The sequence below is a fragment of the Arabidopsis thaliana genome, chromosome 5 (assembly GCF_000001735.4).
Source record: "Arabidopsis thaliana chromosome 5, partial sequence".
Taxonomy (NCBI): Eukaryota; Viridiplantae; Streptophyta; class Magnoliopsida; order Brassicales; family Brassicaceae; genus Arabidopsis; species Arabidopsis thaliana.
In genome coordinates, this window is record NC_003076.8 from 19,823,331 (window position 1) to 19,849,286 (window position 25,956).

General features: G+C 34.9%; 9 protein-coding genes and 1 long non-coding RNA gene across 11 annotated transcripts; 6 read left to right on the forward strand and 4 right to left on the reverse strand.

Moving 5' to 3' along the window:
- The first annotated feature begins 1,747 nt into the window (after positions 1-1,747).
- Positions 1,748-5,810, forward strand: AT5G48900 (Pectin lyase-like superfamily protein). Its single transcript, NM_124267.3, has 6 exons — positions 1,748-1,989; positions 2,362-2,427; positions 4,166-4,808; positions 4,893-4,996; positions 5,076-5,214; positions 5,358-5,810. Exons 1-6 carry the CDS (start codon positions 1,910-1,912, stop codon positions 5,577-5,579), a joined length of 1,254 nt encoding a protein of 417 aa, NP_568705.1. The 5' UTR covers positions 1,748-1,909; the 3' UTR covers positions 5,580-5,810.
- A 473-nt stretch (positions 5,811-6,283) lies between these two features.
- On the reverse strand, positions 6,284-6,641 carry AT5G07295. The gene has a single exon (NR_142991.1). It is a non-coding gene; the product is annotated as an other RNA (long non-coding RNA).
- A 1,283-nt stretch (positions 6,642-7,924) lies between these two features.
- On the forward strand, positions 7,925-8,587 carry LCR12 (low-molecular-weight cysteine-rich 12). Its single transcript, NM_001036961.2, has 2 exons — positions 7,925-8,005; positions 8,255-8,587. The coding sequence occupies exons 1-2, from the start codon at positions 7,954-7,956 to the stop codon at positions 8,455-8,457; spliced, it is 255 nt and encodes an 84-aa protein (NP_001032038.1). The 5' UTR covers positions 7,925-7,953; the 3' UTR covers positions 8,458-8,587.
- Positions 8,588-9,454: 867 nt separating this feature from the next.
- On the reverse strand, positions 9,455-11,818 carry LPA66 (Pentatricopeptide repeat (PPR) superfamily protein). Its single transcript, NM_124268.2, has one exon. It carries the CDS (start codon positions 11,577-11,579, stop codon positions 9,639-9,641), a length of 1,941 nt encoding a protein of 646 aa, NP_199702.1. The 5' UTR covers positions 11,580-11,818; the 3' UTR covers positions 9,455-9,638.
- A 188-nt stretch (positions 11,819-12,006) lies between these two features.
- On the forward strand, positions 12,007-12,928 carry TED7 (tracheary element differentiation-related 7). Its single transcript, NM_124269.3, has one exon. It carries the CDS (start codon positions 12,075-12,077, stop codon positions 12,690-12,692), a length of 618 nt encoding a protein of 205 aa, NP_199703.1. The 5' UTR covers positions 12,007-12,074; the 3' UTR covers positions 12,693-12,928.
- A 40-nt stretch (positions 12,929-12,968) lies between these two features.
- On the reverse strand, positions 12,969-14,905 carry HCT (hydroxycinnamoyl-CoA shikimate/quinate hydroxycinnamoyl transferase). The gene is made up of 2 exons (NM_124270.4): positions 14,355-14,905; positions 12,969-14,217 (listed from the first exon to the last, which is right to left on the reverse strand). Exons 1-2 carry the CDS (start codon positions 14,760-14,762, stop codon positions 13,324-13,326), a joined length of 1,302 nt encoding a protein of 433 aa, NP_199704.1. The 5' UTR covers positions 14,763-14,905; the 3' UTR covers positions 12,969-13,323.
- Positions 14,906-16,332: 1,427 nt separating this feature from the next.
- AT5G48940 (Leucine-rich repeat transmembrane protein kinase family protein) lies at positions 16,333-20,529 on the forward strand. The gene is made up of 2 exons (NM_124271.3): positions 16,333-19,353; positions 19,906-20,529. The coding sequence occupies exons 1-2, from the start codon at positions 16,455-16,457 to the stop codon at positions 20,412-20,414; spliced, it is 3,408 nt and encodes a 1,135-aa protein (NP_199705.2). The 5' UTR covers positions 16,333-16,454; the 3' UTR covers positions 20,415-20,529.
- An 823-nt stretch (positions 20,530-21,352) lies between these two features.
- Positions 21,353-22,218, forward strand: LCR46 (low-molecular-weight cysteine-rich 46). Its single transcript, NM_001036962.2, has 2 exons — positions 21,353-21,526; positions 21,992-22,218. Exons 1-2 carry the CDS (start codon positions 21,448-21,450, stop codon positions 22,186-22,188), a joined length of 276 nt encoding a protein of 91 aa, NP_001032039.1. The 5' UTR covers positions 21,353-21,447; the 3' UTR covers positions 22,189-22,218.
- Positions 22,219-22,668: 450 nt separating this feature from the next.
- On the forward strand, positions 22,669-24,105 carry DHNAT2 (Thioesterase superfamily protein). Of its 2 annotated transcripts, none has more exons than NM_203182.2 (2): positions 22,669-23,184; positions 23,733-24,105. In NM_203182.2, exons 1-2 carry the CDS (start codon positions 22,870-22,872, stop codon positions 23,799-23,801), a joined length of 384 nt encoding a protein of 127 aa, NP_974911.1. In that variant the 5' UTR covers positions 22,669-22,869; the 3' UTR covers positions 23,802-24,105. The 2 variants fall into 2 exon arrangements, with proteins under 2 accessions (NP_974911.1, NP_199706.1); NM_124272.3 differs by having other exon boundaries at positions 23,802-24,105.
- Positions 24,106-24,311: 206 nt separating this feature from the next.
- Positions 24,312-24,954, reverse strand: LCR86 (low-molecular-weight cysteine-rich 86). Its single transcript, NM_001036963.2, has 2 exons — positions 24,854-24,954; positions 24,312-24,571 (listed from the first exon to the last, which is right to left on the reverse strand). Exons 1-2 carry the CDS (start codon positions 24,918-24,920, stop codon positions 24,381-24,383), a joined length of 258 nt encoding a protein of 85 aa, NP_001032040.1. The 5' UTR covers positions 24,921-24,954; the 3' UTR covers positions 24,312-24,380.
- Positions 24,955-25,956: the final 1,002 nt, after the last annotated feature.

Consider the following 25,956-nt stretch of genomic DNA (forward strand, 5'->3'; position numbering starts at 1 on the left):
TTCCACCAAACCACAAAATCATATTTTTCCCGGTAAAACCGTAAAATCATATTTTCCCGCCAAAACCTAAAATTGTATTTTCCCGCCAAAACCGTAAAATCATATTTTCCCACCAAACCACAAAATCATATTTTTCCCGCTAAAACCGTAAAATCATGTTTTTCCGCCAAAATCTTATTATCATATTTTCCCACCAAAATCGTAAAATTATATTTTCCGCCAAAACCACAAAATCATATTTTTCGCCAAAACCGTAAAATCATATTTTTCCGCCAAAACCGTAAAATCATTTCTTCATTAAAATTATATTTGGTAATGATGTTAAATATTTGTCATTTGTTAAAATTATAGAATGGGTATTTTAGTCATTTTTATTAGAATGAGAATGTAGATGAATTACAAAATGATCAAACAAAGAAATATTCATTTAAATGCATCATTTAGATAAAATACTAAATAATCAAACAAACATCATTCAAATACATCATTTAAATTGATCATGTAAATGGATCATTTAGATGTAAATGACAAATGATCAAACAAACAGGGGATAAAGCTAAGCTAAACAATTCAATTCTATGTTTTAGGAGAATCGATTTCAAGCTTTGATCAACATGACTAATCTTCCACGAGACTAGAACCACTAACCCACCTCCTCTAGATAAAGCTAAACAATTCTCTACAAAAAATTTCCATTAAATGTTTCTAATTGTAATTGAAAACATCAACTTAAAATATTATTAAATAAATTTTGTATAAACGTGATTCATTTTAACTTTTTTTTTAATGAATTCTAAATCCAAATGTGTCTTAATCTACTGCTATCACAACTCCACAATATTAGAAACAAAACATATAGAGCTTGGGCCATTTTCTGCTTTTATGATTTTCACGAAGTGTTTTCACCAATATACTTACATCACTAGTTCAGTTGAATCTACTTAAAATCATAAGGTACGTAACTCAAATCACATTAACGATTCAAGTTCATTTTCATGGAATTAGATATTTTAGTAAAATTACTACCTATTGATGAATTTGGATATTTCTAGTTTTAAAACGGGAGGAAAAAATGATTAACGTCTTTCATAGCACTATATAAATGTTAATTTTTATTTGAATTAAAAATATTCAGTTAACGAAAGTGTTTGTGATTAATCTAGAGTTTATTTGGAGAAATAGTCAAAAAAAAGTTTATAATACCTTTTTCCTGGTTCATTTTTTTTTTTTTTTGCCAACATTTAAATTCCAATTGTTGAGATTTTAGCCCATCATTTAATGGTGAGAAGAATGAAAGTGCTAAACTATTTGTCTTAAATGATTATACTTTGATTATAAAACTGTGACAATATGATTATTATACATATTGTTAAATTTTATTCTATGTGATACATATATAAATGTTTTAGCAAGTACAAAACATGGAAAATGTGAGCGACTTACAATTATAACATCAATTCTCATTAGCATTTCCGCTTTTACTGAAAACAAAAACGAGTGAGTACAATTTGTCTTCCCTTTTTTTTTTTTTTGGACACAAAGTACAATTTATCTTCTATTTCCTCCTTTTTGTGTAATTTGTCTCTTGTCGTATCACCTACATTTTCAGCATTGGATGTTATAAATGCGAACAAACTATAATGTAAAAAACATGTCAGCAGCATCGGGCCATTTCAAACTATGTAAATAATGAAGAAATTATATGATCTATTCTAAATAATTAATTAGGCCAAATATTATTCTAAGTGAAAAATGTCACGCTCAATTTCTCTTATATAATAACTCCTTCCCTTGAAGCCTTTCTTTAACTCTTTTCATCTTCCTTCTTCCTTCTTCTTCTTTAAACACAAAAAACCGACAAAAGCCTCTGTCTCGGACAGAGACAAAGAAACAGAACAGAGCAAGAACAATGGCTGTTACACAAATACTTGTCGTCTTTGCTTCTGCATTACTCCTATCAATGTTCTTCACTGGCGTCGATTCCACAAGGTATCGAAATGTTTTTGAGTCAAATTTATACGTGATCTGGTTCATGGAACAAAGCATTGAAGTTCTCACTTCTCAAATCTAAGCTAAAACAAGAAAACCCTTTTTCTTGATTTGAATTACTTGATCATGATTACATGGATTTTGTATTATAGATCTAAATATGGAGGGAGTTCTTTTTATTTTATTTTTTTATCATAGATTATGTAGAGATCCATGTGATCAAACACAAGTGTGTTATTAGAGTTTATTGAATGATAATGCAACATTTCAATGTGTATTAGCAGTGATTAAGCGAGGTTTGGTATATTGGTTTTATAATTTGAGTTGTGTTTTCGGGTTTAACTAATGAGTTGGTTAATTAATGACTTCCAGGTCTAATGAAACATGGCATGAACATGCAGTTGAGAATCCAGAGGAAGTAGCTGCCATGGTGGACATGTGAGTTTTTCTGTTGCTTAAATTTTGTGTTATATACTATATATGAATAATAATGATTGTTGTTTGTTCTCTAATTAAGTATTTTAGCATCTAATGCGATTGGTTAGTTAGTAAAACAATTTAAAAAATACACTAAACTAGCATTACTTGACGTTTTGGTTGGATAAATTCATGTGATCTTCTTTTATACATTTTTAACTACTGGAGAAAAAGAAAATAAAAATCAGAAAACTGGTGAAAGTTGTATTTATGTGGAGCAGGGCTCACATGGCACTTGTGTAAGAATTTTTATACATTCTGGTCAAAAGGTCAAAAGGTCAAAATCCATAGGGCCAAACACCACACCTCGATTCCATTTCTTTCATACTTTTTGTTTATGTTTTTGTTTTATATTACCTTAATTCTCATAATGATAAAAAAAATTTCTCTTATGCAAATTTTAACTGTTTTTAACTAAAAGTATGTTCTTGGTTCCCGCGCACTGACTTTTTCAACGAGAAAATCTTTTGATTATTTAGAATTTTTCGTTTGCCGTAGAAAATGATTGAAAACTTTGTTGATTGTTCTATTTTATACAGTATTATGTTTCCACATTTATCAAATACAAAACGAAAACCTAAATAGGTTATAAAAGTTTGATTTTCACTTATAGAAACATTCCCATCGGAGTTATTTTTTGGTTCTTCCGTTTTCTTTTTTGTGTTTTCAAGATTGACTACATTTTGACTCCGTAAGTTATAGAACTTAATGCCAACAGACTCGATTTTCGATTTGTCTTCGCTTCCATGTTTTTAATTAAATTTTTTCGGCATGAAACCAATCAATACATTTAAACAATTTGCAAATCATATTGTAAAACATAAAAAAAATAAAAATCAAATAAGTAGTGAGGATAAGTTCTTTATGCTTATTCTTACTGAGGGGTTTCAGAGTTATTGGTGGACCAGACATGAAACATGATGCATAACATGGTTCATTTAGTTGAGTAAGATTTGGATGGGATTCTTCATTTAATGCAATGCACCCAAATCATATAGATGAATAAATTTATTTTTGTAAAAAACATTAAATATTATTGCTTGCAAAAATCTTATGGAGTTATTGTAGACATTGGTCCAAAAACACGTGTAATGTTCTTGTTTTTGTTTTTGAAGAGAAACATGTGTAAATGTTCCAACACCTAATCTTTAAAACAGTGAATTGCCATCAGCCCCATGCATCTCCCTCGTGTAGTGAATTGTTCTCTGAATGATTTCACTCGTATCTTTAGTCTTATCTCGTTATTACTTATAACTATACTAGTACTTTAAAGATCTGTTTGGCACAAGTTATAATGTTATGACTATATGATTAAACGAATAGTATTTTTTGGATTATTATTACCCAAAAACATATACAACTATTATAACGTCATTTCTAAGAAAGTTTAGCAGTGTTTTATTTTTATTTTTGGCTTTTAGAAATCATTGGATTCTTGATTGAATAGGAATAGTTTGCGTAACAAAGCAAGATTTTTTTCAATTTTCTTACAATGCGTGAATTAGAAGCATTAGAATAATCCCACCGACGAAACTATTTGTCAAATGACACACATTAAAAGTGGTCCACCCAATTCCTCTGATTTCGGTTAATATAGTAACCATGTTTATATTTAGTGATTAATTCTGTCATAATTCAATTTAGCTTAGTGATCATGTTAAATTAATCTGGTTTGACTAAACCGGTTTTGATGGTTCAGGAGCATTCGAAACAGCACAGCGAGAAGAAGATTAGGATACTTCTCATGCTCAACCGGAAATCCAATCGATGATTGTTGGCGTTGTGACCGGAGATGGCAATCCCGGCGAAAACATCTAGCCAATTGCGCAATCGGGTTCGGTCGCAATGCAATCGGCGGTAGAGACGGTCGTTACTACGTAGTGAGTGATCCAAACGACGATAACCCGGTTAACCCTAAACCGGGAACATTACGTCACGCAGTAATTCAAGAAGAACCATTATGGATCGTCTTTAAACGTGACATGGTCATAACATTAAAAGAAGAACTAATCATGAACAGTTTCAAAACAATCGATGGTCGTGGCGTCAACGTTCACATAGCTAATGGTGCATGCATCACGATTCAGTTCGTGACTAACATTATCATTCATGGGATACATATTCATGATTGTAGACCAACTGGTAACGCTATGGTTAGAAGCTCTCCTTCGCATTATGGTTGGAGAACTATGGCTGATGGAGATGGGATTTCGATTTTCGGGTCGAGTCATATTTGGATTGATCATAATTCGCTTTCGAATTGTGCTGATGGGCTTATTGATGCTGTTATGGCTTCTACTGCTATTACTATCTCCAATAATTACTTCACACACCACAATGAGGTAAGAATTTGTCTCACATTTTATGTTTTTTGGTTGCTTGAATCGGAAGTTAGTTTTTTTTATGGTAGCTCTGTTTTATGACAGGTTATGTTATTGGGACATAGTGATACCTATACAAGGGATAAGGTTATGCAAGTTACAATAGCTTATAATCATTTTGGTGAAGGTCTTATTCAGAGAATGCCGAGGTACATACTTTGGCCTAACTTATGATTCTTGGCAAAAACTTCGAAAAGTCGACAAAATAAACATTTTTCATTAATGCAGGTGTAGGCATGGATATTTTCATGTAGTTAACAATGACTATACACATTGGGAAATGTATGCGATCGGTGGCAGTGCGAGTCCTACCATTAACAGCCAAGGAAATAGATATCTCGCCCCAAGAAACCGGTTTGCTAAAGAGGTACTTTCAAGAGTTAGGTCGACTAGGTCAAATAAAGAACCGATCTTTCTTGACTTTTGACTTAGTGTCAAACTATAACCCTTATACTTATAGATTACAGTTTCAACAAAATTCTTACAGCAAAAACTTATGGGATGTTTCAGGTGACAAAGAGAGACTATGCAGGGCAATGGCAATGGAGGCATTGGAATTGGAGATCAGAAGGAGATCTTTTTTTAAACGGAGCTTTCTTCACACGTTCTGGATCAGGTCTTGGAGCTAGCTACGCTAGAGCTTCAAGTTTAGCAGCCAAATCATCATCTCTTGTTGGCGTCATTACCTACAATGCCGGTGCTCTTAATTGCAGAGGTGGTCGCCGGTGTTAATAGTTACTAAAGTCTATCTTCTTTTGGTTTCTTGCATTATACATGGCAATAGCACTATTGAATGTCGAGGCTTGATTTAAAATTGCCTCAACTGTATTATAAAGTTGTAATGATTTGTTTCACCGCCAATTATTGATGTATCTATAAAAGCAAACAAAGTTGGAACTCTCCCTTTACTCTCTCATCTTAATGTTTTCCTACACAAGGATAAAAGAAACATAGAAATTTGTCAAAAAAAAAAAAAATAGCAGTTCTCTCGGAAATGCAATGTAGTATCAATAATATTGGTGAAGTTTATCATCTTGGCATGTGACTATGGTTTTTGGATCAGTTTGGTTCGGTTATATCGCCTATGATTGTTTTTGTTCTTGGTTAGCTTTGGTTAAGAGTTTCAAAACCAAATTTAACCGATTTTCTTATTCCGGCTAAATTGGTTATTTTTGGCTGAAGTTGGTTTTATTTTCCGGTTAAATTGGTTCAATAAAACTCTAGTAACAGTTAAAAGAAGTCTAAAAATTTGGTGAAAACGGGTCTCAGTTTGGTATAATCTGGTTATTAAAACAAAAATACCTAAGGACGGTTCGATCCGAACCGAACCAAAATTTTCCGTTTAGCGATGCAAAATTAAAGTTCTTCCTAGAGGTTCAACCGATAGAACTGAAAATCTTGATTCAATCCGGTTCGGTTTTCTCGGTTGGGTTATTTATCCATTGGCTGAAATCCCGCATAACGGGTCGTCTTATTATGTAGGCTAACTACAAGTTGGTCATTCAAGGTTAAACCTGACCAACCCGTAGAGTCCGCTAACCGGGATATGATTAAGATGGGCTGACCAAGACTAACCCCGTTTGGTCGAGGATAACATCCTTCATAATGATGGAGAGGTGTGGGGTATGGTGTCAAAGGGAATAAGAAGGGATGTGAAGGTGGTGGAACCACGTGAGAGGAGACAAGAACCACATGAGAGCATATGAGAGGAAATAAAAGAAAGGACCTTAGTATCATTGTCATGTTATGTTGTTGATATTGATAAGATAGGTTTGGCAAATGGCTTGCTTCTCTTTCATTACACACTTTGTTTCACCAAATGTTCTCTTTATGCTAATCTCTCCTTTTTTATTTTCTTAATTTGTCACATTTAGCGTGTTTTTTTTTACAGTCGCAGAGACTGCTTCTACGGCCACAAAATTACACTATTACGGCAAGAAATTTAACGCCGTTGAGTCGCTGCGATTCAGACGACAAGTAAAAACAGTTTTTAAAGTTGACGCTGAAATTTCCAGCGATTACGGAATTACTGTTTCTTTTTCTTTTTCTGATCGCTGCGGCAACTGCGGCACTTTATTTTTCCCAAATACACATCATCTCAGGCTTTTTATTTGTGCCGCAGTTCTTGCAGCTGCGACTGTTAAACGAACATGCTAATTATCTTAACTAAATTTAATTTGTTTCTTAAGTGAGTAAGCGGAGTAATTTCTTAAACAATTTGAATAGTAGGTTAGATAAAATTAAAATTTAAGTTTAGAATTTGATATTCTTTTTTCTTTTGACCTGAAGTGTACACATAACCCCGTCTTAAATAGCATCATGAACACATCAACAATCCATCTCAATTTGTTTTCGTGGTCTCGCGAAAGACGTACGTACAAGTGGCTAACAATTATATTAAGCATCCTTTAAATACATTAAGAATAATAATCTTATGTTACAGAAATCTAAGACGTACAGAGGGAATTATGTTACATGCTCCGGTTTAGAATATTTCATCACAAAAAATATATTTTATTTTGTAGATTTATATATGTTAACATTTCAAAAGCATGTACTTTAATCTTTTAACAATACATTGCCGTTTTGAAAACAAAAGTCGAAAGACGTCAAATAGAGAATTTTGACGTCATACTACTATGTTACTTATTCCATGAAGAAAACATAATATCTAAATTAGATTTTGTTTTGAAAATTTCGACATAGTATTATTGTCCGTACTTGGACGTATACCAAAAACCACTTGTATTTAAAAATCATAAACAAAAAAAACTCATTTATCTATGCGAACATAACACAATATCAAATATGTTAGATAAAAAGTAGTCAACACTTTTCTCACCCCTTATATTGTATGAATTATGACATAATATATAGTGTTTATAGAATTGGTATGAAATTATTTGGTCAACAAATATAGTCTCCATTTTTTGATAGTCAACACTATCAAAATTTGTTAAAAAATCAATAGTTTTTACCCATATAGTTTACCTACCACATTAAGGTTTTTTCCTCTTGTAGTATATAAGATAAACTATTTGACAACAATAAAGTAAATTTTACATACAACATAAGAAATAATACGATAATTAATAAGTCTTGCACCATGTCTACGAAATTATTTTCTTATTTCATGCTTTTGGTAGTTCTCTTCTCAGGTAATTAACTTTTTTTCTTCTTCTTCTTATATGCTCAACGATCTAATACGTCAATGTACAATTAGCTTTGACATTTTGACAGAACTTCTTTATATTTTTTTCATAGGAAGCTAATGAACTAATGCTATCATTTTTTTCTTCATACATATTCATTTTATTTAAAAGAAGCATACTAATTTTAATGATAATTCTGTATAGTTTTTAATTTAGATACATATCTATGATACTTTAACTCACTATTTGTTGCAGTATTAACGATTATTCCTAAAACTGAGGCACAAAAGAGATGTAGACAAGAACTAGAGCCGGGAAAGCAATGTGTGTTGGCAAAGTGTAGGGAACTGTGTTTCAAACAATTGAAAGGATTCGGGAGTTGTATTGAGAAGCCACCAGGCTCTTCTAAGTATACATGTAATTGTTTCTACAATTGTGGTCCACCAGGATTTTTTTAGAACGCAAGATAATGTAAACTCAATGAAACAATAGTTTAATTTTCTATGGATTACAAAATGAAAATTTATCTTTAAATTACAAATAATGTAATAGTTTAACAAAAAATGAAAATTTATCTTTATCTTAAAATTACAAAACTTTTATACTTGCCATATTTAAGGTTTGTTCTTCTGATAGTATATTACTATATTGTGCTTTAACCATTTTTTGATAAACGTGATGTAGCCATCTCCTTCTTCTAGATCTTCCTGCATAACAATTTAATCACACAAAATCAATTTCTACCTCATCGGATTATCACAGACCCATGAACAAATGATACACATCAAACCCAAAATTGGAAGCATAAGACAAGCTAAAGACTAAGAAGATTGGTACCCTTTGCGAGATTTGGGACGAGAAAATAGCTAGAGACGAAGAATCTCCTTAGACGAGGAGAATAGATACGAGGAGATAGCGAGAAAGTCTAAATTTCGTTTTTCCCCAAATGTGTAAATTTTAAAGATATTTTCCGTATGAGCTAGCTCATTATGCCCGCGAACAAAATTGGTCTTTAGACCATATGATCCGTTTTAGTTGCGGGCTGACCACAGACCGTCCACAATATTTTGGACTGAGCTTAGCCCATGGTTGGATGACCATTTGACAGTTCTACTTATTAAAGCGATACAGCTTGTACAGCTTTGACAGTTACCAATCACAAAAACTTTATCAAAAACGTTACAAAAAGTTTTACTCAGAGTTTTTTTTGTACAACTTTTTTGTACAACTTTTTCTAACAGCTTTGCACTGTTCCAATAAAGCTAACAGCTAAAAATCTTGTACAATTTTTGGTTACTAATCAGACCCATTATGTTAGGGTTCTCCCTACTTTGAGAAAAATCAGCCCAAATGTCTAACTCTGGTAATAAATATTTGAATGAGTTTATTCTACTGTATATATTTTACACACATAAAACTTGGTTTCTTATAAATTTGAAGTTTTGATATTTTTTTGAATAAAAACTTTGAGACATAATTCATCATTTACCTTTTATATTACAATTCATCAAGATTTTTATTTTATCACATTTCTAAACTACTGAATAAAAGATTCAATTCTTATAAATGTGGAGTCAGTAAAGAAACAACAGAGCTTGTGTATACACAGGGAAAGAGTCTTCCGTCTTTATGTTTAGTTTCACCAATAATCCATACACGAGCATGAGCCATCTTGGAAATGGTGAAAACGTTTCCGGTCTCGTACCGTTATTTTTCTCTTGTAAACTTTGGAGATGAGTTTGATGGACGAATGACAATCCTCACAGATACGTAGGTTCTTAACAATGCGTATTGGTTTGCCAGGGCTCGTGCTTATCAACCCAAACGCTGTAGCGATCTTCTCGCTGTGGTAATGAAGTACATTTTCTTTATCTTCTTCCTCCAAGTTTAACAAAACCTGTGTGGTGATTGGTCTATACCCAGCTAGTCTCAGTTTGTCTGAGATTTCTACGAGCATTGAGTTGATTTCTTTGGCTTTTGGGTGTGAATCATCTTCCACAACAAACTCATGAAGCACGCCATCAATGTCGATCAAACTACACCCAGGGTCTTTTCTTATATCCTTCTCCTTCATTCTCAGCCTCATCTCTGAAACCTCTGACCAGTTTCCTTGAGAAGCATACATGTTTGAGAGGGCGACATAAGCTCCACTGTCATGAGGAACCATATCCATCAGAATATTGGCAACGCGCTTGCCCATCTCGACATTTCCCTGCATTCTGCAAGCACCCAAAAGTGCTTTCCATATCACATCATCTGGTTTTATAGGCATATTAAGTATAAACTCCTCAGCCTCATCAAGAAGACCCGAACGACCCAATAAATCAACCATACACCCGTAGTGTTCAATCCTAGGCTCTAAACCATCCACACTCACCATCTGACTGAAATATCTCCTTCCTTCTTCTACCAACCCGCCATGGCTACAAGCAGTCAAAAGATTAATGTAGGCAACATCACTAGGTCGAACTCCAGCCTGCCTCATTTTACAAAAACAGTCAATAGCATCACCTGCCTGGCCATGTATAGCAAACCCGTTAATCATCGCACTCCAAGTAATCACGTTCTCTCTAGGTAACCTCTCAAATACATGAATCGCTTTCTCAATGATCCCACATTTCGAATACATATCAATCAAAGCAGAGCCAAGCACATCATCAATCCTAATTCCACTATCCTCTGCATACAAATGCAACCATTCTCCCAACTCTAAAGACCCAAGCCGTGAAATAGCAGGAAGAACACTAACCAAAGTAACATAATTCGGTCTAATATCCCCTTTCTTCATCTCACGAAAAACCTCAACAGCATCTTTGAAAAACCCGTTCAGCGAATAACCCGATATCATCGTATTCCACGAAACAACGCTTCTTTGACGCATTTTATCAAACAACATCCGTGCAGCTTTACAATCACCAAGTCTCATATAACCATCAATCATAACATTCCACAAAACTATTTCACCATCTCTCTTTCTTCTATCAGTCATCACCACCATATCTTTCTCTATAATGTTCTTATAAAACAACACACGAGCATCTTTCATAAAACCACACATCACATACATTCTAACAAGATTACTCATCACAAATTCATCACCACCAAATCCATACTTCAAAGCCAAACCATGAATCTGCTTACCTTCTTGAATCTTCCCAGTTTTCGCACAAGCCTTAAGAACAGAGGGAAACGTAAACCGATTCGGTTCAACAAACTCATCACTCATCATCTCGTAGAATAATGTGATTGCGATCAGAGCTTTGTCTTCGTCACTCTCACTGAAACCTCTGATTATAGTATTCCAAGAGAAGCAATTTCGTTGAGGCATTTGATTAAAGATCTTATGTGCGTAGTCAAGGTCACGGTGGTGGAGATCGGAGGTAGCACAGAATCGGAGAATCTCTGCGGCGGCGAGAGTGTCTCGCATTTGACCAGATTTAATGAAAACGGCATGGATTTGAGAGAGGTCTCTTATAGTTCGACAGTTGTTGATTTGAGGAAAGAGTGAAGATGGATGACTCGCCGGAGAAGACGCCGGCGAGTTACCGCCGGGAGAGAAAAGTGTCTGTGTTGGGTTCATTGAGAATCAACAAAGATTCCTACGTGTGGCTATGTAAGACGCATAACAAGATATAATAAAGATTGTGGTCGAAAACCGATTAAACCGAACCGAATAAACCGATTTATTCAGTTATCGGCGCTGAAGCTGCAAGGAGGAGTTAACCGATCGGCGAAATTATTTTGGAATTTCGGTCTTTGGATCGGTTCGGTTCGGCAACTCTGAACCGTTTTGTTGTCATATCTAAAGATAGTTAGAACTCTAACCGAATAACCGAATAATCTTATGCATTTGCGCAGACAAAGAGATTTGATTATTTATGAGACAAGAGGAAGCCAAGTTGGGACTAAACTAATGCAAAGCTTAGCATGAGAGTCACGCAAGCAGAAGCTTAGAAGCACATTCCACAAATCCGACCTTTACACTACTACTATTACTACTACAAATAGGCTTCAACATTAGAGACTATGCACTTCACCTTTGCAACAACCATTTAAGTACATACATACTCCCAAAATGGCTGCCTCTGTGGAATACTTTCCCTATTACTCACCACCCTCCCATCAACATCCTCTCCCTTCTCCAGTTCCACCCCCTCCTTCCCACATTTCCCCTCCACCACCTCCATTTTCTCCTCCTCATCACCCACCACCACCACATTTTTCTCCTCCTCATCAGCCACCGCCATCACCATATCCTCATCCTCATCCGCCACCACCATCACCATATCCTCATCCCCATCAGCCACCGCCTCCACCTCACGTTCTTCCACCACCACCACCAACACCAGCACCGGGGCATCATGTTATCATTGTGGTTGTTATCTCTCTTGGAAGTTTGTTTTTTCTTGCATTCCTCGCTGCTGCTCTCTTCTGCTATCTCAAGAAAAGAAGAAAGTCTTCTACAAAGGCTGAGATTATCGAGTTTGATGAACACCTCAAAGTCCAAGAAACCATAGTGCAAGGACCCCATGGCGAACAAACGAGAGTGGTAATGCTTGAAGAGGACATTCATTTGGTAGAGGATATTCACAAGACTGAAAAGCTTAGCCGTCCTAGTCACCTCAGTTCAACTGGAAGACATGCCATTGATATTTCAGATCCCAATCATCATTTTACTGAGCAAAAGTCCTAAATCAAAAGGCTCAAAATGTAAACAATCATATTTATTCACACCATCTAACTAATAAAAACAATTTAAATATGGTACCAAATCTTGCAATCCAAAACTTGATATTGATTCCAAGATAAATGCTGTACATGTCCGTCCAATTAATACAACTTAATATTTTACTATGATTTCCACTTTGCGAATGTAAGTAACCTTATATATTTATGATCATTGATTCCGTTTGCTGGCTTTTAATGTAGATTCCTAGTGTACTCTGTTTGGTTTCTCAATAACATTATTCCATTTAACTCGAGTTTCAGATGTTTCTATTAAATAAGTAATGAAAGCAGCTCTAATTCTCCCAAAATTCACAAGTATAGAAAGATAGAAAGATAGAAACAGAGTTATTGCATGGAAGCTGAAAATCATACAGCATGGTGGATATAACCAATGAGACACAAAACAATCACGGCATGTGTTATAGAACAACACTTATCATCTGTATTAACATAAAGCAAAAGTTCCTATACGACATAGTCCAAAGTTACAGACCATAAGCACACCTTATGATTTGTTGTACCCTCTAAAACACAGGATGATGACAAGAAGCAAATTTGCCCAAATTTACTGAGGGAAAAACGAGGGCTTAACGCTCTCATATCTCAAACAAAAACTTCTCAAACAGTTTCATGTGTTCAGATTGGAGGGCAATGGCAACGGATAAGCTGCCATCATTAGTAGGACTTGGTAGCACAAAAGACAAACCCTCGTATGGAATTCCACCAGGTCCCATAAAGATAGGACGACCCCAACCAAAGTCTGCATCATAAATAGGTAATCTAACCCAGCTTGTGATTCCCAAATTTGGGCACTTGTAGGTATGTGCACCGCGGACAAGGGCTGACAGATCAGGCTGCATCTCCAGGTAGTCAAGAGCTGACCTCAGATAGTTATCATCCATACGAACCAAGAAATCATGAATCTGTCCTGCAGCATACCATGTTGGCTTAGATAACAAATCCCCTGCAACAGCCAATGGTGTTGCAGTGAATATCACATTCCCAAAGTAACCAGGAGGCAGCTGCGGACGTAGTCTAGACCTTCCATCAGTTGCAATGTACAGTTTCGTCTCTTGGTCGTTTGGAAGCCCTCGCGCCTTTCCCACTGATCTCCACACATGCCCTGCCAACATCTCGTATGAGCTGTAGCTGACAGTGTTCCCATCCTCCTTGGATTTCGCCTTAAGAGCAACAAGCTGGTCTCGTGTTAATTTGAATATAGAGACAGTGGTATTCTCAGGTCCTGATTTAGACGGATCAAGAGGTATCTTCATACTTGGTGCAGGCTGATATTCAACATGATGAAAAGCAGGCTGTGGCGGGTCCCTAGCTCGGAGGAGTGTTCGATCAATGAAAGGTGGAATGGTTAGGTCAAGACCACGAGCCATATCAGACCATGTGTTGATAAAATGAAGACCAGAGAAACCATCTGCCGCGTGATGTTGCATCCCAACCCCAAGTGAAGCTCCCCCACATTTAAAGAAAGTCACCTATATCATCAAACAATATCATTACATAACTAAAAACAGAACATACATCATCAAAGAATATCATTACAGAACTAAAAAACAGAACAACACAAGCATTCAATAAATTAAAAAAGGGAAAGACTTTAAATTAAGCTGACCTGCAAAACGAGAAGCGGGAAAGAGTGAATGCCAGCGGAGTGATCAACTTCGGGAATAAGCTGACGGAGATTAAGGGTAGGAGCAAAATCACCAAAATCATCGATAACAGAAGGAGTATCAGCCACAACGAAGAGAACACCAGCACCGTTACAATCGATCTCAATACGACCATCATCGTCTCTCTTCAAGCGACCAGCCATAGGGTAAAAAGGGACAAGGGCTTTGGAAAGAGCTTCCTTCATGACCTGAGGGTCAAAGAAATTGGAAGCGCCGGTGGGTCTGTAGAAGTAGACACTAGGGGTATGGAATCTGGGGATGACAAGGTCGACGTTGGAGTTCCAAAGATTAGTGATTGGTGTCTCGGTGGCAGGCCGGACCATGGTGGAATCTCTGATGTTAATTTTCATATTTTTAAGAAAGATCAAACGAACAAACAAATTTTGTTTTGAGTTTGATCTGAGAAATTGTGTGAGAAGCGAGGAGGGGTAGATATAAGTGGGTGTGAACAAAAAAGGAAAGGTCGTAATCCTTCACCTACCGCCCCACGACCCCGCCTACTCCATCTGTCGACCAACTCTCTCAGAAGGTTTATCATTGGTCCATCTCATCACTCGGTCCTACTTTTCTATCCGGGGTTGGTAAACCCGTTCCCTCTGTCCTAAGGCCCAAATAATACTAATGGGCTTAAATAGTATAAAGTTCGAATGAAGAAGAAGGAAAAAAAATTGACAAGTTGATTGTTATAGCTACCGTACAAGTTAGTCAATCGAATGCCAAAGTTTGGCTTAACTTAACTCATTACCACGTAGCAGAGCATAACAACAACCACCAATAACATCTAACGGCGTAAACTCACGTGTTAAGAGAATTACGTCAGAATCCAAGAAAGTCTTTTTTTCAGTACACCACAAATAAATTATGTTGAATTTATATCCGAACTATACTATATTATATGAAAACATACCTCAATTAGTCATAAATTTCACATTTCATTTTAATTTATTAACTAATGGTTGTTGTTGCGGATAGCTTTTCTTTGCTTTCTGTTCTAAAATTATTTCTTAGCCATTATTTGATGATCCAACTTGGTTTGAGGATCTAATAAAAATTCAATTTCTTTGAAGCATTCATTGGCTTAATGATCCAAACCTTTTGTCCTCCCACTCTCTAAGAAAATAAAGCAAAAGCAAAACTAAAAGAAAAGCAACTAGTACCGTGGGTTGGTCAATGGTAACCCATGCTACCAAATACCAATCAAAGCTTAAATGACAATTTAGTACCTTGGGTTGGTCATGATTTAGAGCGGAACAAATATACCATACATCAAACGAGGATATACAGAGAAAATTCATGGAAGTATGGAATTTAGAGGACAATTTCTCTTCTGGGCTACAACGGACCGGCCCATTCGCTCATTTACCCAGAGGTATCGAGTTTGTGGACTTTTGATGCCGCTAGAGACTATTGGCATCGGATTGAAAAAAATGTTTACTTCGTTGTTAACAATTTTCTGAATGCAATATTTTCCTTGTCATGAATATTTAAACTTGTTATTACTTTCTTTTAGCTTAGGTGTGGACAATTATGGAGTTTACTTCAAACGAGGAAGAATCTTAAACGCTCGGTTCAGGTCTCGAAAACAAACCAACTCACAATCCTGACTTAATTGAGGAAAACAATGCAAAACCACATGCATGCTTCCATATTTCTATCATAATCTTATAAGAAAAAACACTACTAAGTGAAATGATTCTGTATATATATAACCAATGCCTTTTGTTTTGTGATATTTTATGTATATATAACTATTGACTTTTGTCATCTATGGATAGTGTCTCGGGCTCTTGGCAAACATATTTCAAAGAAAAGTTAATGACTGTAATTAATTAATCTGAAGCTAGAAACAGAACCCCGAGGTAAAAGAAAAAGACAGAGCACATGAAGTTTAGTACTTTTATATATTTAATATATCATTCTTTCTTATTGCTTATCTCTAAAGCAAAAACTTCCCTAAACCCTAAGCCAAAGGACTCAGATCGATGCAGAACCAAGAAGGCTTGTTTTGGATTTGAGAGCCAAATGCAAAGAAAAAAACTCTTATGTCTTTGCAAATGCCGATTCCAAGAAAAAAAGCCTTAACTGTTTCTCATTTTTCCATTACATTGTCTCTGTTTTTAGCTTTCTTCATCTCCTCGACCTCTGCATCAACCAATGAAGTCTCAGCTTTGATTTCTTGGCTTCACAGCTCGAACTCGCCGCCACCGTCAGTCTTCTCCGGCTGGAATCCTTCTGATTCTGACCCATGTCAATGGCCTTACATTACTTGTTCCTCCTCAGACAACAAACTCGTTACAGAGATCAATGTCGTCTCTGTTCAGTTAGCTTTACCTTTCCCTCCTAACATTTCTTCGTTTACTTCACTTCAGAAACTCGTTATCTCCAACACTAATCTCACCGGAGCTATATCTTCTGAGATCGGAGATTGTTCGGAGCTTATAGTTATCGATTTAAGCTCAAATAGTCTTGTTGGTGAAATACCTTCGAGTCTAGGGAAGCTCAAGAATCTTCAAGAACTTTGTTTAAACTCCAATGGCCTCACAGGAAAGATCCCACCGGAACTCGGCGACTGCGTTAGCCTCAAGAATCTTGAGATTTTCGATAACTACTTATCCGAGAATCTCCCGTTGGAGCTCGGAAAGATCTCGACTCTTGAGAGCATAAGAGCCGGAGGAAACTCAGAGCTTTCAGGGAAGATCCCGGAGGAGATCGGAAACTGTAGGAATCTCAAGGTCTTAGGGTTAGCAGCAACGAAAATATCCGGTTCTTTACCTGTTTCGTTGGGTCAACTAAGCAAGCTCCAGTCTTTATCTGTCTATTCTACAATGCTCTCAGGTGAGATCCCTAAAGAGCTTGGAAACTGCTCTGAACTTATCAATCTGTTTCTATACGACAATGACTTGTCCGGCACGCTTCCAAAAGAACTAGGAAAGCTTCAAAACCTAGAGAAGATGCTTCTATGGCAGAATAATCTCCACGGACCTATCCCTGAGGAGATTGGATTCATGAAAAGCTTAAACGCCATTGATCTCTCTATGAACTATTTCTCAGGAACCATCCCTAAATCGTTCGGTAACTTGTCGAATCTCCAAGAGCTTATGCTTAGCAGCAACAACATCACCGGGTCAATACCTTCGATTCTAAGTAACTGCACAAAGCTTGTTCAGTTCCAGATTGACGCCAATCAGATTTCAGGTTTGATTCCACCAGAGATTGGATTGCTTAAGGAGCTCAACATCTTCTTGGGATGGCAGAATAAGCTAGAAGGGAATATTCCGGACGAGTTAGCTGGTTGTCAGAATCTTCAAGCTCTTGACTTGTCACAGAATTATCTCACCGGATCATTACCTGCAGGTTTGTTTCAGCTTCGTAATCTGACTAAGCTCTTGCTTATATCTAATGCCATCTCCGGTGTTATCCCACTGGAGATCGGGAACTGCACTTCGCTTGTCAGATTAAGGCTTGTCAATAACAGAATCACCGGAGAAATCCCTAAAGGTATTGGATTTCTTCAGAACCTTAGCTTCCTCGACTTGTCTGAGAACAATCTCTCCGGTCCAGTTCCTTTGGAGATAAGTAATTGTAGACAACTCCAGATGCTTAACTTGAGCAACAACACTCTTCAAGGTTATCTTCCTCTGTCTTTATCATCGTTAACAAAGCTTCAAGTACTTGATGTCTCTTCCAATGACTTGACTGGCAAGATACCTGATAGTCTAGGTCATCTCATTTCACTCAACCGGCTCATTCTAAGTAAGAATTCTTTCAATGGAGAAATCCCTTCGTCTCTCGGTCACTGCACGAATCTTCAGCTTCTTGATCTCAGCAGTAATAACATCTCTGGAACTATACCGGAGGAGCTTTTTGACATCCAAGATCTAGACATTGCGTTAAACTTGAGCTGGAATTCATTAGATGGCTTTATCCCGGAAAGGATTTCCGCGCTTAACCGATTATCCGTGCTCGATATTTCGCATAACATGCTTTCAGGCGACCTTTCTGCGCTGTCCGGTCTAGAAAACTTGGTTTCTCTGAACATCTCTCATAACAGATTCTCAGGTTATCTTCCAGATAGTAAAGTGTTTAGACAGCTGATAGGAGCAGAGATGGAAGGAAACAATGGACTCTGTTCCAAAGGTTTCAGGTCTTGCTTTGTAAGTAACAGTTCACAGTTAACTACACAGCGTGGTGTGCACTCACATAGACTCAGGATAGCCATTGGATTGCTAATCAGCGTGACAGCGGTTCTAGCGGTATTAGGCGTGTTGGCGGTTATACGAGCTAAACAAATGATTCGAGATGATAACGATTCAGAGACTGGAGAAAATCTATGGACATGGCAATTCACACCTTTTCAGAAACTCAACTTCACAGTCGAACATGTACTCAAGTGTTTGGTAGAAGGTAATGTTATAGGGAAAGGTTGCTCCGGGATAGTGTACAAAGCTGAAATGCCTAACAGAGAAGTCATCGCGGTGAAAAAGCTCTGGCCAGTGACAGTACCTAATCTGAATGAGAAAACTAAGTCATCAGGAGTTCGAGACTCATTCTCAGCTGAAGTAAAAACACTTGGATCGATCAGACACAAGAACATTGTACGCTTCTTGGGATGTTGTTGGAACAAGAACACTAGACTTCTTATGTATGATTATATGTCAAATGGGAGTTTGGGAAGTTTGCTTCACGAAAGGAGCGGTGTATGTAGCTTAGGATGGGAAGTGAGGTACAAGATTATACTTGGTGCAGCTCAGGGTTTGGCTTACTTGCACCATGACTGTGTTCCTCCCATTGTTCATAGAGACATCAAGGCAAATAATATTCTGATTGGCCCTGATTTTGAACCTTACATTGGAGATTTCGGACTCGCTAAGCTTGTTGATGATGGCGACTTTGCTCGTTCTTCCAACACCATTGCTGGTTCCTATGGTTACATAGCTCCAGGTACTTCCCAAATTTCTGTTTTGCTGCTAATTAGTTAACTTGATACATCATAAGTTACTAGTAGTCTTAGCCTAGTAATGGTAGAAATTCAGGTTTATAGTTTGGTTTTGGTTTTTGGCATTTTGAAAAGAATAGTATTTTGGTTCAGTTGATTTTCGATTTGGTTTAAAATTTTAGAAAAAAAATGGTAGAAGAAATAATTTTTGATTAATATTATATCATCTACTGTATACGATTTAAAAAAAAAATTGATTTGGTTTGGTCTCGATATTTTGCTTGTAGCTTGGTTCAATATTTTTACTATATATATGATTCATGACTTTCATACTAATCAATATTTGTTCGGTTTCGTTTTGATTAGTCTGAAAGTGAATCATATAGTTAAAATATTGACCAATCTATCATATACTTACACGCTACAAGATTTTCGATGTAATTTTGGTGTAAGCATTTTGGTTTTTATATGTTCATCCTTAGTAACTAACAACAAATATCAATTGGGAAGCATAACGTTATATATTCCCATAAGGCTATAACACTATAATTATGCAGAATACGGATACTCAATGAAGATAACAGAGAAAAGCGACGTGTACAGCTATGGAGTCGTAGTGCTCGAGGTACTAACGGGTAAGCAACCAATCGATCCAACGATACCAGATGGACTCCACATAGTGGACTGGGTCAAGAAAATCAGAGACATACAAGTAATCGACCAAGGACTACAAGCAAGACCAGAGTCAGAGGTTGAAGAGATGATGCAAACGCTAGGAGTCGCGCTTTTATGCATTAATCCAATACCCGAAGACAGGCCTACAATGAAAGATGTGGCTGCTATGCTTAGTGAGATATGTCAAGAGAGAGAGGAATCGATGAAAGTTGATGGTTGCTCGGGAAGTTGTAACAATGGAAGAGAACGTGGCAAAGATGATTCGACTTCATCGGTTATGCAACAAACGGCTAAGTATTTGAGAAGTAGTAGCACGAGTTTCTCTGCGTCTTCTTTGCTTTACTCTTCTTCTTCTTCTGCTACTTCTAATGTTAGACCAAATCTTAAATAAATGCATGGGTAATTATGTTTTTAAGTGAACAAGTTTCTATGTCTAAAGTTTTTGTTTTATCTATATATGACGTTGAGATGAACTCGGTGTTTCAAACCAAGAAAAATTAACGGAGACTAATCTCGTCTTACCTTTTACATTTTCTTCCGTCAAGGCGTCAAGTTGATTTTTTTTTGAAAATCAAATAAAGAAAAAACTAGTGAAAACAGATATGAGGAGGTCATAACTCATAACTGTGACTCACGAGATAAATCATGTATCGTGGCTGACGGTCACGGAACCTTTTGCTTTGTACCCATTTTTTCGAGGTTTGTCCAGGAAGGCGGATAATTAGTGTACCTTCACTATATACTCTATAACTTAATAATTTTATATCAATTAGATACAAATGTTTAATTAAAAAATAAAATAGCAAACCCTTAACCAAGACCAGTGTGTATATTAAGTAACGAAATAAAATTGAACAGAAATTGTTGACCAGATAAATAATAAGTATAGATTCATGTTTTAGTTTTTTTTTAACTTCAATTTTCAGATTTTTTTTGTAGTCTAAAGTTTGGTTGATGAAAATAAAATAAAATAAAAGAAAAATCTATATTTACGGAAATATATCTCTTACAAATAATTCTTTGCAAATGTGGAAGACCTATTATACATATAGACATATATATTAACACAATCATTATGAGTAAGTATCTTAATATTATAAATTGATGAAAATGTTAAAAAGGTTATAAATCTATATATATTTGTCTATTTAAAAATGGTTGAAAATCTTCTTTTCAAAAAATCAATAATTGTTTTTATGAAACAGTGAAGCTTAATCTTTAAGAAGTCCCTCAAACAATTTTTACCATAAAATAAGATTTCAAATTATAACATACCTAATAGTTTTATCTATATATTCTAACTATCCATGTTCCTATGGTATAATAATATCTTCTAACATTATTTTTGAAACTTGTTTCTCTCTAGTTTTTTTTTTTTCTCAAAGCGAGATCCAAGTTTATTTCAAGAGTTACCAACATAAACAATGGCAACAAATAAATTTTTATCTATTTTGTTGCTTTCGTTGATGGCGTTTGCTGCTATTCTGCTGCCAATGATTTCAGGTAACACATCTATTATCTATTAAAATTTGGTTTGTAATGTTATGATAAATAATTCTACTTTAAATATGAAAGTTACCGTGTGTTTCTATGAAAAACAAAACCTAACCTAATTTTTTGTTGAAGGTTTTAATTAGCTCATGGGTGTTAAACATAAACTATCAAAAAATATAACCAAAAAAATAAAGTTTTTAAGTTGTATATTTACTTTTATGTGAAAATATTTCTACTCCACTACGACAAAATGTCACTTTTGTAGGTTTTTTGTGAAGGTCACAAATTTTAGATTACGAGTGCAATTAGAGTAACACAAATATTTGATTTTGAACTAAACAGTCGTGGTTTTAAAAATAGTGTTCAAAATCAGAAGAAGAAAATTGCACTATGTAGTAAGAAAATAGTCGTTTATTGAAATTGATCAATTTTTATTTTAGAGTCGTTTAATTTGTTTGTTTATAAACTAAACAGGACAAATCATAACATGTTTACCGGGCGAATGTACAAACCCATCGGAATGCAATGCAGCTTGCAAATCAAATGGATACAAAGGAGGGGCTTGTGTAAGCATGAGCATAGGCTCAACAACCGGTGCTTGTTGCTGTAAACCTAATTTCAAATCTCAAGATTCTTTCAAATCTAATGATATCATTATTAATAATAATTAGTACATCATTAGATATATGTATTTTGATATGAATAAAAATATATTCAAATATGTTTCGATATTGAACCATCTATAATATGGATAATCATTCGTAAGTTATAGTACGATCCAAACATTTGATCGTATATATTAATAAAGCATACGAATGCTGAAATTTATGTTAACTATACTCATAGAAATTTATTTATATCTGCCATACCAATACAATTTAAAAGATTTTTCAATTAAATGAGAGATAAATAATTTATTTTGATTATTTTTTTGTTTCTGTTTTGTCAACAATATGTAATATGCCGATTCTAAAAAAAAAATCATACTCTATATCATATATTGTCTAACCCTCTAGTTAGTTCAAACAACATAAGTAAGATAACAAGAATTAAAAATAAATTTAAATGATTTTGATATCATATATTGAATTAAAATTTCAAATTCTATCAAAATTCATGATTAAATTAACACATCCAAATGCCGAAAAAAAAAAAAAAAAAAATTAACACATCCAAAAATTGTCACAAATCGTACTAAAGGCCCAGTAAGTCTTTTTGTCAATAAGTCCATTAAGCCCAACAAACCTCTTCTTCTCTTTCGTTTTATGACATCAATCCATTTGAAGCAAACAAATCAGACGTAACCGAACAAAAAAAAAAAGTTGGTTTGATCGATCGTTAAAACCTAAGAAATGGATCCAAAATCGCCGGAATTTATCATTGATCAGCCGCTTAAAATCTTAGGATTTGTATTCGATGAGCTCTCCGCCACCAGAGTCTCCGGCCACCTCACCCTAACTGAAAAATGTTGCCAGCCGTTCAAAGTCTTGCACGGCGGCGTATCGGCTCTGATCGCTGAGGCACTCGCCAGTCTCGGCGCCGGAATCGCCTCTGGTTTTAAACGCGTCGCTGGAATCCATCTCTCTATTCACCACCTCCGTCCTGCTGCTCTCGGCGAAATTGTCTTCGCCGAATCTTTTCCAGTCTCAGTCGGCAAAAATATTCAGGTAACCTATACATAACACTGACCAATACACATATATACGCAGCTATCTTTAGACTTTAATGTATATAAAATTATATTAACTAGAAAAGTTTTTAGTAATATTAAATTTTAATATTGTGTCAAAGTAATGTAAAAATAAATTTTTTTTAAATGTAAAAAAAAAAATTAATATTTTGTTGAAGAAGTTAAATATAATTCTGCAATTTGAGAGATAACATAAGATAAATTTTCACGTATTAGTAAGTAAAAGTGACAAGTTATGTTTTATAACCAGGTGATTTTTAAAAAATGAAATTTGTTTTGATGCAATATCGTGTGAAAAGTAAGAAAACTAATATATGCAATACCATATTTAAATTGTGAACCTTATTAATTTCACCTAAAATGAAAATTGGAAAACTTTTTCATGTATTTGATAGACTTGTGAGTTTGAATTGTATAAATTTCCGGCAAGCAAAAGCAGCTCGTGTACCAAGTTGTCGGAAACTTTAATTTTGTTAGCATGCATTGGACTAAACCAACGCAAATATTTTATTTTATTTATCGTAGACTGAAGACCTAAAGAGTAAAATGAATGTGAAAGTGACACGTTGTGTGGAGTATTTTGTATCTAACTAGGTGTGGGAGGTCCGGTTATGGAAAGCTAAGAAAACCGAGACACCGGACAACAAAATAATGGTATCAACATCACGGGTTACTCTCTTCTGCGGTTTACCTATACCGGACCATGTTAAAGATGCTCCAGACGAGCTGAAGAAAGTTATATCCAAATTATAAATTCAAATTGTATCTATCTCATTTTGTTAGGAATAAGAACAATTTTAGTTTGGTTTTATTGTACGAACCAAACGTTTTAATAAATTGTTGTACCAAACATGAGATATTATAAGGTTATAAAAATTGACAAGTTATTGTGGGTTTAGTTTGTAGATCATTTTGAAATATAGTATTAATAGACTATTTTGTTGAAACGTCCAAATCGTATAGATGGGGTAACAAAACTAAACTCCTTTATATGATTCTTTTGCATAAAATTCTGTCTTTGTAATAACTGAATCATACATACTTTTTTAGTTTGATACGCATAATATAATTACCACAACTATGTAGTGCATTTAAGATATCTTTCTTCATATTATAAATGTGTATCAATACCATTTAAATCTTCGTATACAAAGAAAAAAAACAAGATGGATATTAGTTTTTCGATGGAGATATTATTTGGTTGAGTTCTTTCTTCTTGAGACAACAACATCCAGTGTGGAGTCTAAATGTTCCACAATACCATCCATTTGTATACCCGTGGCTTAAGCAAATCTGATCACATACGCTTGTACACTCGGACCGATAACACATGGCGTCATGAACGTCAATAGCGTTTATTTTAGCTGTAAAAGATATCATAAAAATCTATTATATATGATAGATCATCATTTATGTTTATATTTAGAGAGCTCTACATTGAGATTCGATCACGATCAAACGGTAAGGTTACTTCACGATAAACTAACGAAGATAGTGTATTTTGCTGAATGATGTAAATTATATTAAAAAAAAATATAAGGTATATATATAAACAAACGAAGGTAATATGGTTTAGATCAAGAAAATACCCTAATAGAAATCAAAAAGTTTGTGTATATGTTTTATGAATTTGTAAATTGACTTACCGGCCATCGCAAACAAGAGAACAATTGTTATGGCAGTCAGTATATGTGAATGTTTCTGGTTCTGCATTTTTTTGTTTTGAGGTGTCACTAGCTAATAGCTATTACTTTGTTTTCTCTTTGTTTTTAGATGTATCCATTGAGATTAAAGTGCTCTTATATAGGGGTTTGGTTTTCGCAGATAAAATTAATCAATTTAGCTGGATTTTATTCTATACCCACAAAATAAATTTATAAAAGCTAAGATATAATTTTGATATGATGGTTCATGAAAGTGTCAACTTTGGTTAGATTTAAACCTGCATAACGCATTATGAAATTGACTATATATATATTAAGAAAGAGATAATTCTCATTTAATTTTTAGTAAAATAATTACTCAATTTTATATTATACCAGAAACAAAGTGGGTTCAAAAATTATTAAGGCTATATCATATGTAAATACAATTAAGAAACATTTATGTAAGAAAATTAGAAACTGAAATTTCATATCAAGAATTAACAAAGAAAACATTAATAAAATTTCTTGTTACCTTAAATATACCATTTTATTTAAATGAACATTAAATCATAGTATTTTAGATTTAAGAAAAAAGAACTACACAGAAATTTCTTTAATAAATCTAATATATATGAAAATAAATAGAAAGCACTACTGAAAGAAGATCCATATAAATTAAAGATAGTTTGGTCAATGCCAATCATCATTTTGAACCAAATCCACATTTAAGGAAAATTGATGTTATTCTTTAACCCGAAAACATGTTCTTGTCTTTGCACATGTGTCTCGCCCTATTTTTTATTTCTTCATTCAACAAGTCAAAATGAATCTATTTTACTACATGATCTCTATAAACGAATGTCATAAAGATTTTATGGCCTTCAAACTTGGTCTCAACATCGATCATGTATATGATTATCTGATTCATCCATATAGAAGAGGGCTAACCCGCCCCTTGTACCTTGCTTTGGCCTTAAAAAGGTTTTCAAGAATTTACTTTCTTTCTTATTTGATTTTAACTTTGTAAATGTCACATTTTTCCGTTAATTAATTCTTTCGCTGAGTGACAAATATGTTAATATGACATTTATCATCAAGATATA

Bases quoted from the DNA above. Each gene is read 5' to 3' on its own strand.
- LCR86 (NM_001036963.2), bottom strand. From the start codon at position 24,920: ATGCAGAACCAGAAACATTCACATATACTGACTGCCATAACAATTGTT. The intron at 24,572-24,853 runs GTAAGTCAATTT...TATCTTTTACAG, and splicing joins TCTCTTGTTTGCGATGGCCG to CTAAAATAAACGCTATTGAC.
- LPA66 (NM_124268.2), bottom strand. From the start codon at position 11,579: ATGAACCCAACACAGACACTTTTCTCTCCCGGCGGTAACTCGCCGGCG.
- AT5G48940 (NM_124271.3), top strand. From the start codon at position 16,455: ATGTCTTTGCAAATGCCGATTCCAAGAAAAAAAGCCTTAACTGTTTCT. The intron at 19,354-19,905 runs GTACTTCCCAAA...ATAATTATGCAG, and splicing joins CTATGGTTACATAGCTCCAG to AATACGGATACTCAATGAAG.
- TED7 (NM_124269.3), top strand. From the start codon at position 12,075: ATGGCTGCCTCTGTGGAATACTTTCCCTATTACTCACCACCCTCCCAT.
- LCR12 (NM_001036961.2), top strand. From the start codon at position 7,954: ATGTCTACGAAATTATTTTCTTATTTCATGCTTTTGGTAGTTCTCTTC. The intron at 8,006-8,254 runs GTAATTAACTTT...TATTTGTTGCAG, and splicing joins TTTGGTAGTTCTCTTCTCAG to TATTAACGATTATTCCTAAA.
- AT5G48900 (NM_124267.3), top strand. From the start codon at position 1,910: ATGGCTGTTACACAAATACTTGTCGTCTTTGCTTCTGCATTACTCCTA. The intron at 2,428-4,165 runs GTGAGTTTTTCT...TTGATGGTTCAG, and splicing joins GTAGCTGCCATGGTGGACAT to GAGCATTCGAAACAGCACAG. The intron at 5,215-5,357 runs GTACTTTCAAGA...GGGATGTTTCAG, and splicing joins GAAACCGGTTTGCTAAAGAG to GTGACAAAGAGAGACTATGC.
- HCT (NM_124270.4), bottom strand. From the start codon at position 14,762: ATGAAAATTAACATCAGAGATTCCACCATGGTCCGGCCTGCCACCGAG. The intron at 14,218-14,354 runs GTCAGCTTAATT...TTGATGATATAG, and splicing joins TCCCGCTTCTCGTTTTGCAG to GTGACTTTCTTTAAATGTGG.
- LCR46 (NM_001036962.2), top strand. From the start codon at position 21,448: ATGGCAACAAATAAATTTTTATCTATTTTGTTGCTTTCGTTGATGGCG. The intron at 21,527-21,991 runs GTAACACATCTA...TAAACTAAACAG, and splicing joins TCTGCTGCCAATGATTTCAG to GACAAATCATAACATGTTTA.
- DHNAT2 (NM_124272.3), top strand. From the start codon at position 22,870: ATGGATCCAAAATCGCCGGAATTTATCATTGATCAGCCGCTTAAAATC. The intron at 23,185-23,801 runs GTAACCTATACA...GTATCTAACTAG, and splicing joins CAGTCGGCAAAAATATTCAG to GTGTGGGAGGTCCGGTTATG.